The 17620-nt window shown below is 40.8% G+C and overlaps 1 protein-coding gene across 1 annotated transcript; it reads right to left on the reverse strand.

Annotated features, from left to right (window-relative positions):
* Window positions 1-1184: 1184 nt before the first annotated feature.
* dnmt1 (DNA (cytosine-5-)-methyltransferase 1) lies at window positions 1185-15528 on the reverse strand. The gene is made up of 34 exons (XM_042505666.2): window positions 15319-15528; window positions 14834-14870; window positions 14009-14116; window positions 13683-13923; window positions 13520-13592; window positions 13325-13409; window positions 13195-13235; window positions 13061-13115; window positions 12893-12976; window positions 12565-12674; window positions 12297-12415; window positions 12081-12173; window positions 11839-11990; window positions 10738-10925; window positions 8740-8923; window positions 8528-8625; window positions 7684-7831; window positions 7460-7575; window positions 7181-7382; window positions 6967-7100; window positions 6678-6857; window positions 5645-5869; window positions 5358-5550; window positions 5080-5170; window positions 4849-4989; window positions 4442-4724; window positions 4175-4316; window positions 3082-3248; window positions 2798-2975; window positions 2505-2700; window positions 2255-2418; window positions 1994-2110; window positions 1559-1652; window positions 1185-1469 (listed from the first exon to the last, which is right to left on the reverse strand). The coding sequence occupies exons 1-34, from the start codon at window positions 15363-15365 to the stop codon at window positions 1432-1434; spliced, it is 4524 nt and encodes a 1507-aa protein (XP_042361600.1). The 5' UTR covers window positions 15366-15528; the 3' UTR covers window positions 1185-1431.
* Window positions 15529-17620: the final 2092 nt, after the last annotated feature.

Consider the following 17620-nt stretch of genomic DNA (forward strand, 5'->3'; position numbering starts at 1 on the left):
GCAAATGCCGCCTTGATTGCCTTGAAGGAGCGCCAAGTTACCTGTGTGGTTTGCATGTTCTAAACCTCACAAACAGTACAACGTCGAGGGAGCAGTTATAAATTATTTAACAAGTATTTTATGCCATTAACTTGTTTTTTTTCCCATGGTGATTCACACACTGGATCAAAACATAATTGTCTTGTTAACTGGTGACATACCTGACACATCACTGATGCAAAAACCCTTAAATTCAGATATTGTCGAGCACATCTTCAATCAATCACAGATGTTGAAGTAGCTGTATTATGAGATTATTGTAGGTGAAAAATCTAACATGTATGTAATTAGTTATATTCCTAGTTTGTTAAACATTTTTTCCCCTCAATGTTACAATAAACCCTGCTGCACTTTACACCTGCTCGTAACGCCGTGAGATGTCCAGTCAAAATACTGCTAACAAATGACATTTTGCAGTGTTTTTCTTAATTTCATCACATTCATCATTTATGTTTACATACCTTTGGACTCTTTGCTTGCAAACAGCAACACAGAGGTGGCGTCTTTTGGATGGGCAAGCACTGAATGTTGATAGAAGAGTTGTGCAAAAGTTAGTTTCACAGGTGCACCAGAGATCCATAATTATGCAAGTCATTTCATTCAGCTGTGAATAGTTTTGGTTTGTTGACAAGGTTCATGCAGATGCTTGAAAATATTTAAAGGCATTTAAATTAATCTAAAAATAAGGCTTAAATTGTTGTTAAAATGTCTTAATCTTTCAAAAAAATCAAAAATGCTATGATGTGGGAGGTGGGATTAAATTGTTAGTATAAGGCAATTTATACAAGTATTTGAAACTCTGTGATGGCGATCAAGGAAGAAGAATCCAGAAACAAAATCACCAAAACACGCAAAAGCAAGGCATTTCTCAGTTCTGCTCTACCGCTGTGTCCACCAAGAGACAAAAAGTCACAATTTATGCTACAATAATTATTTGGGCAAAATGTATCCTTGACTCCCAACTGATTCAATACATTTTTTCCCCATCTTCAATTTTGAACATTTTAAAATTGGTCCTAAATTTCTCTGCAAGTGGCATTTAACAATCCCTGGTTTAACAGTCAAATCCATAATACTATACTTCCAACTTAAAAATCTCTTCCTTAAAGGCTTAGTGTAAATTTTGGCGCAAGAATTTCAAATAATCAATTTCATAAGAGCTTTATTTGAAATATTACACATATAAAAACTACATACAATTTATCCCACGAGGTGAACATTTCTCAACAACATGATTAAAAAGCACAGTTAAAACAAAACATGGAATGGCACTGCACAGAATGTCCATGGTGGCCGCACAGCTGAAAGCCAGCTTGATTAAAAAGAAATGACCGCCTGACACGTCGCGTCAGGATCTGTGGAACCGATTCTCGCTGGGAAAGAGCGAGGGAACTAATCAGAGACCTCCATCTTCTCTTGTTTGATGGGCTCTGTGGAAGAGGAAAAACGGATCAGGTTTACTGCATATTCAAGTGTTTGATGTCAATCGGGAAAAGCAGAATATAGATAGACGAGTCACCTGATGCTTGTTCTTCCTTCATTCTCTCCAGGACGCACTTCTTAAGCTCGAGGCCGATGGCCCTGGAGAGTGGAGGAGGCACTGCATTTCCAACCTGACAGACACAGAAGAAGCAGTTATGATCAGCTGATGGTTCAGATGACATCCAATATTAGTAATAATGTCCTTTAAATAGTATGGAAAACTCATATTATAATTGCTTGTATTTCCAGTATTAATATACTGTTGTTTAAATCTGCAACATCGACATATTACCTTTGAAGCTGACATGGTGTGATAATAACTTGGTAGTAAAAAAGTTGCTAATTTACACATCAAACAGACATGGACCAACATGTGCACTCATTTCCAGTCATGTTTCTAGGCAGCTGCCAGTGCCACCCAGCGTAATTAGGAAGCACGAGATTAAAGCTTTAGGTGAATGAAGGATTTTACTTGTCTGTGTTTGTCCAGGATGTTTCCAAAGAAGCGGTAGGTGTCGGGGAATCCCTGAGAACGCGCACACTCTCTGACACTGACCACTCTGTGCTGCTCAGGATGCAGAACACGGCCCTGAAATCAAAACATGCACATCAAGGTTCAAAAAGAAGGAAGCGTTTTTCCCTAGGAAAAGGTCGTATACATTTCTGAGCCAGTTTAGATGCTTTTTCGTTGAAATTTGTTATTTCAAACTCAGCGTATAAAACGTTGACGTACCTGCTTGCCCATGGGCTCAGGGTTGGTGACAGTTGTGCTGAAGAAGCCATCCCACTCCAGCCTGCCGTAGAGTCCGGCCCAGTGATTGTGGCGGTTCCCAGTGTGGGGCAGACACCAGGGGATCAGGGTGTTAAACTGCCTGTCGGCCGGGTCGCATGGCTTCCCTAAAATGACAAACACAATCAGAGATGCTTCCAAAATAGAAATGTGACCTCTTGCTTCATCCAAGTTGACAACTAGACCAACACACCTCCTGCACAAGTGCAAACACCCCTGAGAGCGCCGGTGCTGCTGCGTCCGTTCTTTTTATCCGAGTGTGTGTAACGCAGCTTCTTGGTCATGGTGCCATCTTTCAGCCGAACCTCAATGTTGGGCAGATCTCTCCAGTCCGAGCCTGGAGCCAAGGGGATGTGACGCATCCGACCCTCAACCAGAGCGCTCATGTCCTGATGAGACACAGATCTGTTAGAAACTTCACTTTTACCATCGACTAGAGAGGAAGTGATCACAAAACGATCCTGCATCAAGTGTGAGACAGCTCACCTTGCAGATGTGATCTCTGAGGATGGGCTGATACTGTGTGCCTCTGATCTGCCTCTGGAACCAAGACTGAGGCTCTCCGTTGTAGGAAATCTCCAACGCGGCTGCACCGTTGCGAATCTCTGGCAGGTCAGACATGGTGTCTCTGACAGTGATGGTTCTGTAGATTCCTCCATTCCCTCTGTGGACGACAGGAAATTCAGTCTAGCTTGTGGTCACAGCAGCATTGTTACGCTCTTGTTGAGGAGCAGAGCAATAAATAGTTCAGTGGAGGACGTTTACATTACCGTGTGACATTACTGACGTATTTCTTCTCATCCACCACCACGCTCAGAGAGCAAGCTCTGGGAGCAAACACGTGCAGAGGCTCAGGATAACGAGGCAGCTTCTCTCCAGGAGCAGCAGCCAGGATGATTGCCCTGCGGCGGGTCTGGGCGACGCCGTATTGTCCGGCCTGATGAGGACGGCAGCATTGAGCACGTTAGTAATCTAATAAAGCTGACGTTAATCATATCAAAAACTCACTGGCATGTAGAATTATTATTAAAAAAAAAAAAAAGATATATATCATAAATCCTCATTTTTGTTGTTGTAGTAAAGCAGAACACACAGGATGGTACATATTTTATTTCTTTTTCTCACTGTGATATTTAACTGTAGAGAGACTGTAGTACATCTTCTGCAAGTTGTGTTTCTACAAAAGGTCAACTTTTTGCCACAGGCTGCTGAATTTTGTTTTTCTTTTTGTGACAAAAAGATGCAACAAAAGTACCTGAAAATAAGCAACAAAAAACTGGAAAACTAAAAAAAGATATCTCTTAAAAGTGGTGTGGGGAAAAAAAATTTAGTCTTTTTTTGTTTCTGTAACATAATTTTACATATAAAAATATTCTAATTCTTATACAGTTTTCTAGACATTTTCCCTATTTTTTGGATAATTTTCTAATAATCCTCTCCTCTTATTTAAAACAATTTTTTATGCGATTTTCTTGTCACTTTTCACTAATTTCTTGCAATTTTTGGGACTAAAGACTAAAGACAATTTTTTTTTTTTTGCCAAGTTGGTCAAATCCCTTTTTTTTTAACCAACATTTTCAAAAGAAATCAAGCCAATTTGCTCAGGTTTAAAAAGGATCAAAACACTTGTGAAAGGTGTCTTTATGCAGCACAAGAAAACTAATGTGTTCTAGGTTTCAAAGGGTTAACTACCATGACAATATAAACAAACAAGGTCAGGTTTTGCAGGTTTTTTTGTATCCCTTTTCTACGAATTTGAGACCGCTTAACAGCCTTCACACGAAGTTGCCGAGCAATTTCCGACACAATTTGGAATAAATATTGCTCAGACCGGAAGACGTCAGTTAATAAAGTCAGACCCACCTGAAGGACGCCAAAAGTACACTGGTAGCCCATGCGCACAAGACAGCGTAGAGTCAGCTTCAAGACCATGGAGCTTTTGAATGAGACGAAGTTCCGCACATTTTCCAGCAGGAAGAACTTGGGTCTGTAGTAATCACAGTAACTGCGAGAGGGGAAAACGTATTTTAAACGTGCACTATAGGACTGTGGGTCGATACTACCGGAAAGTTCATGTTTACAATAAATCTCTAAGGGTTAAGATGAGAGTCTGCTCTTACAGATGCTGACCTGAGATAAGACACCACCAGGGAGTTCTTGAATTTAGAATAAGTGCGAGAGTTGAAGCGGTTCATCCCGCTGAAGCCTTGGCAGGGAGGTCCTCCACACAGCATCTCCACGTCACCCTTCTGAGGCAGCTTCTGACCGAGGGAGTTCGTCTTCTCCCCAGACATGACCAGCTTCAGCAGGATGTTGCAGTCCTCCGTGAACACTGTGGTGCCAGGGTTGTTGAGCCTGAAGGCCTGAGCTGCGGGCTCCCACATTTCTATGGCCCATAGAGTCTCACTTATACCTAAAAAGGCAACCAGCAGTCATGTTTCAGCGCCGCGTTGTAAAAGAAAGCTGCAGCTTCCCATAATTGCATGGTAACATTTCTGAATCTTTTTTTTCACGATCGACACAGAGCGAGTATTTACCAGCCTGGTGGAAGCCTTCGGAAAGTCCGCCGCAGCCAGAGAACACATCCAGTGTGCGATATTTGGGCACTTTTAGTGTCTGGGGTTCATTCTGGGAGTCCTGCAGCTCCTGTGCAGCTGAAGCCTTTCCTTTGCCTTTACCTTGAAGGGGATAATTTGGTTAGGATTTCAGTGCGCTGAAAATGCATTTCAGATTAAGAAAACTGGTATTCTTTATGTCTGCATTTTCACCTTTCCCTTTGCCCTTTCCTTTGCCTTTGTGGTTAGCAGAACGAGCATGATTTGGAGGGTCCTCAAAGCTTTTTGATTTTGCATTATAGGCCTGTGAAGAGAATATGTATGAGGATTAACAAACATTGTATGGCCATAATATTTCCTAATTGTTAAAGTCTGTCTTTCTAATTTAGCCCAAAGTTTGATCTTTTGATGTTCCCATTTTGCATATTAGCACCTGATGATCAATTACCTGATCTGACATGACTGCAGATACAACATATTGACAACTGTACCTCCAGGAAATAAAAGCGGTCAGGTCCACCACTGGAATATTCCTGGACTGATTCATTCAGATCTTCTGCGTATTCGACCTGACAGCGGCCGAGGACCTCACTCATGTTGACGGTCACCTCTTCATCGCTCCAGTAAAGCTGATTGATGTCTGTGTGGTAACTCGCTTTGACACCTTTATGAGTGTTTTCAGGCCTGAGAGATGAAACCAAAGCCGGTTAATTCGGAACAATCACTTGTTACAGTCTAAACCCTGGTCGAAAACCATTTCAATTGTCGTGTCTTTTACCTGTACAACTTGTAGAGTCGCAGTTTGACCTCTGACATGTCAGCTTTCCCGTTGCTCCTCCTGTGACAAAAGATCTCCTTGATGCGCCCGATGCGGAAGGGCTCTGGAGCGTCCAGGTTTGACCCCTTGATGTAGTCTGAGGACTTCCTGTAATATTCTGGATACAGGTCCTCATCCACGTCGTCTTTCCTGTGGGAGCGCTTTACTGGACTGGCTGGCTTCACACTGAGAGCCAGAAACGGAGGCAGTTAGTGTCACATGCTTTGTTCTTAGCATACAAGTTTGAGTAAGGACTGATCCCATTTTAGATTTTAGCTCTACTGCACGTTTGAGTGCCACCTCGGCCCTCAGAAAAGAGTTACAAATTAAGACCCTGCTGTGTCATTGCTGAGCTGGCGTTTACGTCAACACATGTTGCCAGACATTATGAAGAAAAAGAGCGCTGCTTCATTAACAAGCCAGTGGTGCTGCTGTGAAGGCTAATGTTAGGAACCCATTCTCCTACCCTGTCAGTCTGCACTGAAAATAGAGGACTGATAACATATGCAGCTACTTTGCTACTAGTAAATTTCAGGCACCATATGCAAAGAAAGGGGGGAGGAAAGTCACATGGAAATATCTCAAAATTTGGGACTGTTGCACGCAAATCAACAAAAACAATGGAACGTTGGCTAGTTAGTTGGCTAACAAGACACTGGCGTACTAGCGGTTTATTTTGTTATGCTTGTTACAAAGAAAAGGATCACGACACTATGAGACGACAAGATAATGATAATAATTGTAATTTTAAAAAATTCTTTTGTTGCTTATGCAGCAATCTTGGCGATGATTTCTCATAACACTCTGTAAGAAGTGTGCGCCTAAAGGCCTCGGGTGACGCAGCCCTAACGCTTCACCTTTCTCCTCTATTCCAACAAGAATTTAGGCACCTTACACCTGGATGTGCAAAACAGAAAGGTAAAGGTGAAGTGGTGCAGGAAGGGTGCGTGTTGGGATCTGGGGCAAAATGAAAACTTATAACCACTTCACTCACCTAAAGCTGAAAGTGTCAGGATGCAGGTAGACACTGTCTCCCACCCTGAACTGCTCCCCCTGAAAGCAGGCCAGAGCATACAGAGCCTTGGAATCGTTGTCTTTGTCCGCCAGGGGCTCAAACGGACGAGGCATTGCCTGTTCTTCTTTCCCTTTAGTCCTGACACAGCTAGAGCAGAACCTGAAAGCAAAAAAGGAGCATTTTCACAACAAGGTTGAAAAACAAACATGCATGCAAACAAAGAAAAAAACCACGTATGCACGACATGTACGCGTTTGATGGCGCTCACTTGAACTTGCAGTCCTCTTGTGGAGCCGTCTTGGGAGGCGTCTCAAAGCGGGCATACTCTGTGTCGTACCAGAACTGATAGAAGAAACTCTTCCCGTCGTCCTCGATCACTTTGATATCCACATCCATGCCACCCTAAAACACAAACATAACTATGGGATCGAGAAAAATGTATAACAAAGTGCAAAAAATAACCCGCTGTCAAGTTAACCTACCTCCATGAACCAGTTGTTAGATGGGGCCTTATACATGACGTTAACTTTGCCTTTCACATAATTGAGCAGCATGTCTTCACACTCATCCACAATCACGAGCTCCAGCGGATCAGAGGACTCTCCCAGCACTGTGTGAGTCCCACGAAGGAACCAGTGGGCGTGGAACATTTTTCCATTGTTGTCCTCCCACAGTGATGCGATCCTGAGAAAGAACGCGTCATTAGATTTGTACAAACCAGAGCGACAAAACGTTAATCCCAGAGTCTAAAAATGTCACACCTTGCCAGATACAGAGGCTGAGTTGGATCCTCTGATGAAACCGAGACACAGTCGCCCACCTCCAGCTCTTCATCATTCACACACACCTTCTTGTAGTACTGCTTCTTCCCCTCAGTCTGAAGGCGGTTGTAGACAATTATATTTCGGACAAAAACACACTGCAGTGTTCTCATGCATGACAGAAAAACTTAACTGTAACATCCAAGAAGGAGGAGAACAAACACCTGAATAGGCTCTCCGATCCACGTCAGTTTGCTCTGGGTCTGCTTCTTCCTCTTAGCATGAGGAACCTTTTTGACTTTCTCCACTGGACCATCTTCCTCTTCAACATTCTCATCATCTTCAGCCTCCTTCACTGCCAGATTTGGGCATCTGAGCAGACGGATGTACGTCAGCAAAAGAGGAATACTTAACTACTTAAGACATAAGTGTATCATGTCCTTGTCACAGTATATAAAAAGCAAACATTTTTTCGTAAATTTTCTTCGAAATTCCGGTGGTAATTACACATCAAGCAACTCAAGTGAGAGACAAACTACAAAACCTTTTCAAGCACAAGTTGGGTTTTGACCTAAATTTTTTGGGACTTTTAGTCCTAGGGACAACTTTTCAACAGCGATCGCACAAATCCTTAAAATTTCTTAAAAGGCATTGAATTCATCAATCTAAAAAAAGGCCTTAATTGGTATTAAAATGTCTTATATCAACCATTCAGAAGTCTTAAAAATGGCAAAGACATGGGAAGTTGGTTCACACCAACACGCTTTCTCTGCCCAACCTGTGCTCTCGGCTCGGTGGCTTAATCCCTCCTTTCTCTTCGTCTTTTTTTAAGATGAATTGGAAGCCGACAGCAAAGCCTAACTTTCTGTGTAATACTAAAGACAAATGTTCTCCCTTTGACTTTTTTGGGGGTGAGTTAATGTACCTAGACTTAAGTTAGATTGTGGTCACCGCAGTCAAAATGCAACAAGTTTCTAGTCGCAAGGGAAACTTTCTGCAGCCAAAACGGAGTTATACATCTAAAAGGTTGCAGGTTAAATACATTTAAAGACTAAACTGCTCACTTACCTTCTCTGTTTACAGGCCTGCTTGCTTTTGCCACTTCCCCCAAATTTAATCATGTCCTTGCAAGCTGTACACTTTCCACAGTCAGGAGACTGACAAACCTGAAGACCAAAAACAATGAAATATGGATATCAATGGTTAGGAAATACAGAGGAGGCAAAACAACTGTTGAATTAATGTTCTAACAGTCAGGCTTCACTGTCATGAGCACTCACCTCACAGACACCACAGCGCTGCCTCTTGACTCCTCCACTCTCCTTATCATTCTGCTCTATCTGATCAGAGAAGAAGGTATCAAAGATCTGATAAACCAGCGTTGTAGTGGTGGCTTTAGTCGGTCCCTTGCTGTCCTTCTCAATCTTTGTCGGGTGACGGATGGCTTGTCTTCTGGCAGCTCTCCTGTCAAAAGAATAAAGTTTGTGTTCAGAGGAGGAGGTCCATTTGGTTTGCCACAAACACCTGATTATATGTGGAGCGATGGCATTATGAAGCCGCTGGCTGTCAACACACCACAGCATCAGGCCATGCAACATAAGAAACAAGCAAACAAAACAGACACAGTAAAGATGTACGATGCAGAGTTCCCGTTAGATGCAACAGGCCAATAAAGTTTTTCTAAAACACTCTGGCCTGCACAGAAAACACAAAAACACATACACACTCTGTTACGACTAAAGCTTTGGAGTGTGTCGATCTCATCTGGCCACCGGCGCATTTTTATTCTGCAAGCAAATTTGGTAAAATTTCTCTGAATATGATTATTCCAGTCAGTTTTACACAGATAGAGCAAGTAGTGTTTAGTTTGTCTCATTAAATGACAGTTTGAGGGGACGCGTAACCGACTAAATAATTTTGTTTTACTGTAATTAATCAAGGGCATAATATAACAAGGCCAATGTTCAGTAAATCCTCATAAAACAGAGCCAACACTCTTTAAAGCATTGTCATCAGGAGTTACTGAGTTTTGACTTGATAATGAAAACAATGCATAGTTTCAGTTCCAGCCCTGATGGTGAGTCCAGTCTGCCCAAGGTTTATTGTAGGATTAAGCGTGGTGAGAAAACCTCTTAGACCCAGATGCGACAGAGCGCGTTTTAGCAGCGTGAGGCGGCTTTTTATTTATTTTTTATGGTTTTTAATGAGTGAAGAATAAATGACAGCAAATCATCAAACTGTCTCCTCACTCATCCTAAAAATAAACCTTAAACCAACTATCATCCAGGCAAAGTTCCTGAACCAGCTGGTGGTACTCTGTACGGATCAGTTTCTCTTGTCCAGTCCCCCAAGTGCCTTCTGCCTGTCCGTTTTTTATGCAGATCTTTAAGTTCACTTCAAAAACAGCTAATAAGCAAAGGACAGGTGATTTGTTGATGGCCTAGTAACAATAAAAGAGATGCAGCCAGGTGCAAAAAGCGCTCTGTCTGATCGAGGCCTGATGGATTCTCCTTTGAGAAAAGATTTCTGCACAAAGATAAAGTTTAAACTGAAAAACCACTACCCTCATCTACCAATTAACTCACGGGGGTCCCTCCAATCAATCTTAATATCTTGCTTTTTTCCCCCCATGTATAACATGTCACAAGTGTACAACAAAAAGGAAGGCAATTTCGTATATTTGAAAAACAGAATATTTCATGACTGTTGCATTAAGTTTATTATATTGAGGTTATTTTTTTTTGGGGAGATGACTCGATAACTTTTAGATGCTGGTCCACATTCACAGTTATGTGGCCAGAATTTAAAAATGCCAGATAAAGTGAAATAAACCACAATGTAAAATACAATTCTAGCGTGAACTCTGGTATAATGCTCTTTGTCCATGTAGCGTCTAAATGCTTCACACTAAACACACCACCATACAAGCTAAGGATGCATTCACAAGGCCTACCTACCAGTACAGCAGCATGCTGCGTTAGGAAATGTCAAAGGAATGTTAGACATTAGGGATAACAAGGAGCGAGGAGCAGAAATACAGGAATATAAGCAAAAAAAAGGAAGTGGGTAACTTCAAAATCCTGAAGCATTTGTTTTGCAAAAGAGCGCCTGCTAGAAAAACTGGGTGGGGAGCTCTAACTAAATGTGTAGCATGTAACACCACCATGTCTGTTTCCACTTTGACCTAAAGTAGCTATGGAAAGCTTGCTCGTATGCTGGACGAGTGCAACAATAAATAGTGAGGAGTAAAACAAAACAAAATTGCGTCTCATTTATACCTCTTCCCGAGAGTGACTCCTGCAAGCTTGATCAGGTCTCTCATGCAGGGAGTAACAATTATTGGCTGCTCATCGGAGTCGCCGGCCTCATCGTAGCTCTCCACCTGCTCCACCACGAACTGGGCGTGGCGCAGAAGTGTGTCCTCAGTGAAGCAGTTAAAGTTAAGCCCTGCAGGAGGAACGGTTGTCTGAGAGAAGCAGGAACAGAGGATGGTCAGTGTCCTGGCATGACGTTGTAGAGATAAGAGCGCTAAAGTTCTGTGCTATCAGACATGTAATAACGGTCTGCACAGGCACAAAGACTTGTTTCTGTGTGTGTGTGTGTGTGTGTGTGTGTGTGTGTGTGTGTGTGTGTGTGTGTGTATGTGTATGTGTGTATGTGTATATATATATATATATATATATATATATATATATATATATATATATATATATACACACACACACACACACTTAACATTTTTTTTTTTTACCATCAATGTGATACAAAATTCTTACGCTAAAATGAACAATCAGATTTCTTAATGAATGGCAATGCAGCAGTAATCAAAGTTTTGTGTTAATTTTGTCAGCTAGTTTTTAATTTAGTCTTAGCTCTGTGTCAAATGTCCTTGTTAGTTTAAAAAAAAAAAAAATCTGATTTAGTCAACCTCATCCTGTTTTTTTTTTGGGCATTTTATTCTTATCTTAGTCAAAGAAAGCCATAATTGTTTTTGTATAGCTGTGGTCAATAAAAACGGATTATTTCGTCTTGCTAGTCATCAGATTATATTGAGCATTCCAGTCTAGCCGAAACCAATGAATGTGTTTGTCAAACTTATTTTTATAAGATTTTAGTCAAGCTTATTTTTTAAACTACGTTTTTCATCAAAAATATTGCATGTTGATGCAGTCACATTTATTGTTTTATAACACAGTGCCATCTCATCATCTTAGTTAGCTGTGGAAAAAAAAAATGAGTTAATGACAAACATGTTTAGCCATAATTTCAATTAACAAAATTAACACGGTCTCAGATGACCCCTGGAAAAATGGAACCGTGCTGAATTTGGCAGATATTTCTTAATCCCCAAATACGCAACTCAGCAGACAAGAGCTCACCTCAATCTTGTTGAGAAGGTCCTCATAAGAAGCGTCCGGATTCTTCTGGAGGAATTCCACCACAATCTTGCTCATATAAATCTTCTCCTGCATCAGAGCGAAAATGGGTGCGTACTCTTCACTGGACTGCATCAGGATGTAATCGGCGAAAGCTGGATAACGAAGATGGATATCAACCATTCATACACTGTACAGGGAAGAGTGTCGGGTAAATTCAAACTTGCAGCAAGACACTTAAATACCTGTAGTGAAACCAATAAGAGCTTTTTCTCCACCATCAAAACCAGTGATCCACCAGGCATTGATGGGTCCGAGCTTCTTGGCAGGAACACCACCTGAAAAGAAAAAAAAACAACAAAAACACCCAAACAAACACATGTAAACAAATGCTGGGTTTTAAGGGCTAAGAGATTTTTTATTTTTATTTGTTTCCATTCTTGAAATGTGTGTTTTCATACCATCCAAGCATGGATTGTCATCATAGATGGGTTTGACAACACAGCTGAAGTAGAGCTCCACATTCTTCTCAATCAGTCCAGAGTCAAAGGGACAAAGGTGGCCGCGCTTGTCATAAACGCTGCAATACATATGAGGCAATGCTGTGACTGAGTCATGTACTTTACCGCAAAAGTTATGAAATACGAAGAGACGCAACTGCTCCTCTGAACTACGCCAACAAGCCATGTGTCACCCAAAAACACTGAGAATTAATGGAGAATCACCTACCTGAAGTTTGTAATCTTGTGCTGCGGCAGATCCTCATAGCTCTCAAATCCATCCTCATTTGAGTCGAACAGGGAGAGGCGCTCATCTGTTAACATTTCTGGTTCATCCAGCTGAAGAGAAAAGAGCAGAATTACAATGTTGCAGCGTGTTTGGTTTAAAATGCTTTTGTTTAATCAAAGTATGACACCACAAACGTACAAAAATGAAATCAATTTAAGGGTCAATTTAAAAATACTGCACACAAAATGTAGTCTATTCAAAAATGCACTGAGATTTTACAATGAACACACACACAACAAATCCACGTCTTAAATGATAAACCTCTCACCGCATTATCAGGATCTCCTTGGAAGAACTTGAGATCAGTGTCATCCAAGTATTGTCTGCAATCTGCACATTTGGGAGGTGGTGTCTTGGGGAGATACAGGTTGTGTCAACGCAAAGTATTAAGACAAAAATATCAACAGCTATGAAACTGTTCTGATTCGTTTGTTACCTTTGGGGCAGAAACTGGCTTAATAATCTCAGTCTTCGATTCTTCTGGAGCAGCACTGTATACAGAAAAACATTAGTACGTTCATCTGCGTGAGCTCCATCACTATCATTAACATTCAGATGGCGAAGACTTACTTTTCCTCTGAGTCCACCTTCAGACGCTTCTCCTCCCGTGACTAAAGATTTTAAAGCATGAGCAGTGTTATATATCAGACATTTAGAATTACAACTTTACATGTTTTATTGGTGTGTAAAAACGCTTCACCTCCTCAGCTTCATCCTCCTCTTCCTTCACCTCCTTTTGTCCATTCGTAGCTTCTCCATTCAAGTCTTCAGACTTGCGCTTCTGACTGCAAGGATAGGTTTACTTTTAAAAGAGTGCAGACACTTGCACATTAAAACGTTTTCGTTTTAATAAGCTGAATGTGTATGAGGCACATGATAAAATTCATATACGCACACTTTAGAGAACATTGACATGATAGTTGGCTGTTTTCCAGTGTTTCTTGTAACCCTGGAACTGGCTGGAGACTCTTAAAAGGAGGGAAAAACAACATGATTAAGTTTTCCCAATAACACTCTTTTCAATTTTAATTTCACGCCAAACATTAATATGTGCTTACTTTTGGAGTCAGAATTTGCCTTGCTCCTGCGGCCACCCTTTCCTTTGGAAGCAGTTGGTGACTTGACAGCCTCCTCATCCTCCTGTACGTCCATGGTTGCATCTTCGCTGTTCTCCTCTTTGTGGGAACCGTTTGTGAAGCCGTTTGTCTTTCCATTCTGTTCCACGCCATCCGCATGGGAGCCATTTTCAAGATGAAGCTCCTTTCCCAGCAAGGCCTTTACTTTGGAGATGTAAACCTCCTGAGGAAAGTGCATGGCATCTCACGTCACATTACTGGAGAAATAATCAGCAGTAAAATTCCAGAATGAGTTACAAGTCACTCACCATTGAGATCTCTGAATTTTTCATCTTTTCCTTCAGGCTGGTCAGCTGGTCCTGAGCATCATCGTGCAGGAAGTCCTGCACCAACTTGAGCTTCTCTTTCACATGATCCTTGAAGAAAAAAAAAATAGTCAGCAAAGCTAAATGCTTAAAAACACCAACTTTTTAAGCGTGTTTGACTTGATAAGTTGGTTATGATAACACAAAACCAAGAAAATAAAATTTATGATGCATTCTTAAACTATTACCATGTCTTGATTTTTTTTATGGTGCAACTCACTACCTTTTCATTTGCATTTTCATAACAAAATCAGAGGCTACTGGCAGCAGGAAAATATTACAAATATTGCAGCTTTATTGCTATCTGTCAAATTGCAGCTTTACTGCTATCTGTCAGCACATGCTTTAGAAAAAAACTCAACTTGAACTAATACCTTTGACACTTTGGGGAGTAATGATGTTTAACATATTTGATCTACACGAATTTTATGAGATGCAGGGATTCATGGAGCGGTCCTTAAGATTTATATCTGGATGGCATAATCTGTACAGTTCATCTCCTTGCTATTAGGTACATTGCGAGACTCATTTAAATCCATACATTATAATTGAACAAGATAATATTGCAGATTTTACATAGTTGAATCTAATTAAGGCAGAAGCTTGCCTTCAAGGTGACAATAATGTGACCCTAAGGTTACAATCATGTTCAGTGGTCTTGGGAGCCCCAAGATGAATAGTCATTGGGAGGAATAATTAGTGAGCAGCTGGTGTCACACACAGACTTTTTGCAGGCTTTCAAAAACAGTAATTAGACACAAAACCCACCTCGTCTGACGACCCATCCTCATCCAGCACCTGCAGCCTGCAAACAACGAACATGTCAAAGCAACTCTACTACAATTTCATATTTGAGCGCATTTCAGGACAATGCTTTAGCAATGAAACAGCGTGAAAGCGAGCTAGCAGAAACACAGGGAGCAAAACTTCCTGAGTGGCGCCAAATCTCACACGCTGCTCCATCCATTGACAAGCTAAGATGCTAACTAGCTAACGGTAACTGGGGGCTACGCTAACTCTGTATGCGGCATCAGCCCCGACTGTCAACTGACAACAAGCTAACGCTAGCTGCAGCTACTAGCAGAAGCAAGGGGTAAAATGGGCAGCCCCGCTCACGACAACCACGTCAAGTCCAAAGACACTAGTCACACGGGTTTCATTGTTACTGTTGTTTCTTTTGGACCACGTCAACATGCACCATTCATGCTACATCAACGGAACATTATTAGCATTCATCATAAACGTTAACCTACCTTTTCCTGACATCCTCTGGCAGAGACAGGGAAGTCCTGGTTGGCATGGTAAACAGCTAGCTAAAACGTGTGAGATAAAAGAGATAAAATCGCTTTAAAATGTGTGAAAACAAGGGTTAAGCCCGCCGTTGTAGAGTACAGCGCGACTCCACAGTGGCTGCCTGTCGCGTGCTGGTTCTTGCAATGGATGCTATAAGCAATTCGGGCGCGCGGGCCGTCTTTTCGCGCGGAAACCCGGGTGTTGTGGACTGTACCACTGTGGTGATCTGTAGGTAAGACACTTCCAACAAGGGACGTCATGTTTCCCTTCTTAAAGCATTGTTTGAATGCGAAATACATTTTTATACAATTTGTAATAACTAAAACACACTTGTGATTGTCACATTGTTGTTTTTTTAAAAAGTATATTATTATATTGAAATGAACAGCTAACTCGATTCACCCCTACCCTTTTCCAGATGTTGTTGACAACTGACCAGGCGGAAGCAATCTGAATGTTGTTTACTAATGAGCTATTCGAGCCAGACATTCCCTGTTCAACAAAATATTGTCTCTCTTCATCATGTCGAATCAAATTGTAAATTAGTATATTGGAAAAAGGTTTGGATGCTTCCTCAGAAATGCCCGATTGTGAATAAGGTTAAGGAAGTGTCATTCAAAATCATTCACAAGTATCACCCTGGCAGTCACTACATGCAGCAATATTTTAAAAAGACATAAACACGAACTGTGAACATTGTGATAAGCACTATGAAACGGTTTTACGCCTCTTCTGGCGATGCTCGCACATCATGAAACTCTGGAAGGACATTTGCAGATTCACAGCTGACCATATTTTTAAAGACTACATTATTTTGGGGAAAAAAGAAGACGAAGCATTTCTAAAAAAAAAAAAAAAAAAATTAATTTGGCAATGAGTTTAGCAAAGTACTTCATGCATGAATGCAAGTTTAGCACTAAAAAAACTAATATTGTCGGTTTTCTGCAGGAAACTGAACATTATATAAAACTACTCACTGATTCGACTGACAAAAAGGCTATCAATACACTTTACATGTGTACGTCTTATAATGTTGCTATGTTTCTGATGTTTCTATGTAATATCCCCCCTATGTTATTGTTATTGTTGTTATTGTTTGTATACCTTAAATTGTATACTGGATTTTTGTTACACTCTGTTGTGTAAATGAAGAATAATAAATGAGAACGAAAAAAAAGAACTATATCATTAAACGTCTGCATTTGAGATGGTACATATCTGTACTTTTGATTCTTTTTATTCAACAAATGGCATCATGCTTATAGTAAATAACAGAGTAGTTGTGTTAGTGCAGGGTAACAACTGTAGATGGCTCACTTTTCTGCCTTGATGTATGTCTATAATTCAGATCCTGGTTGGATATCTCTTTTATACGTAGATACACATGTTCAATTGCGCGACTTCAATGATTTTATATGGCAGATTTGAAAAGTATATCGAAAAAATATCCTCCAATATGACTCGCTATATGCCTATTTCACCACAAGGTGGGGCTATGCCATTGATAATAATGGAAGTATGTTGCTTTTTCATATAGAGTGATGTATACATTGAGTGCTTTATTAATTGCAGAGGTTAATTATTCAGTAACATCATATTTGAGTATTTAAGACAACATAAAGATATGCGCAATACATATAAACAATATGTAACACAAAAAGTAACTTTAATCAAAAGTGGGAGAATGTTATTATATACATCTATTGTGAAGTAGACAGTGCAAATAGTGCACAATTAAATCGAAAGTTTACTATAAAGTAATTAAGTAGTTATGAATCAGACAATTTAGAGGAGATGAAAGATCTATGAGTCTAGGGTGCAAATGATTGTACTTGTTTTTGGGTTGTCAAGTCATGGTTGTGAATTCTCTCCCTCTCATATTGTACATGCAAATCCAACCCAGTCACATATACCAACAGTTTTCTCAAATAAGTTCAATCTATCGACCTGTATGTATTGAGGCAGTTGTGTGTGTCTGTACTATATTTACATACCAGCAATCTACTGAAGATACTAAATAAGTGTGTTGCTTTTTGTCCATGTTAAGCTTTTAAGTATTCCAAACTGCCCTATTCTGCAGAGACCAGCATGCATCTGTCTTGTGTGCTGCTGACTTAAATGTTTTGTGTATACAGCTTCACCTACAGGTTTCTGAGTCTGATGTCATATCCTGCAGGGCACTGGAAAGACTTGGCAGACTTCCCAGCAGCGCAGCCTCCTGAGGCTGATTCAGCCAGTGTTCCCACCCAGGAATCCTGGACG

Source organism: Plectropomus leopardus, chromosome 18 (genome assembly GCF_026936395.1).
Source record: "Plectropomus leopardus strain MGB_pleo_1.0 chromosome 18, ASM2693639v1, whole genome shotgun sequence".
Taxonomy (NCBI): Eukaryota; Metazoa; Chordata; class Actinopteri; order Perciformes; family Serranidae; genus Plectropomus; species Plectropomus leopardus.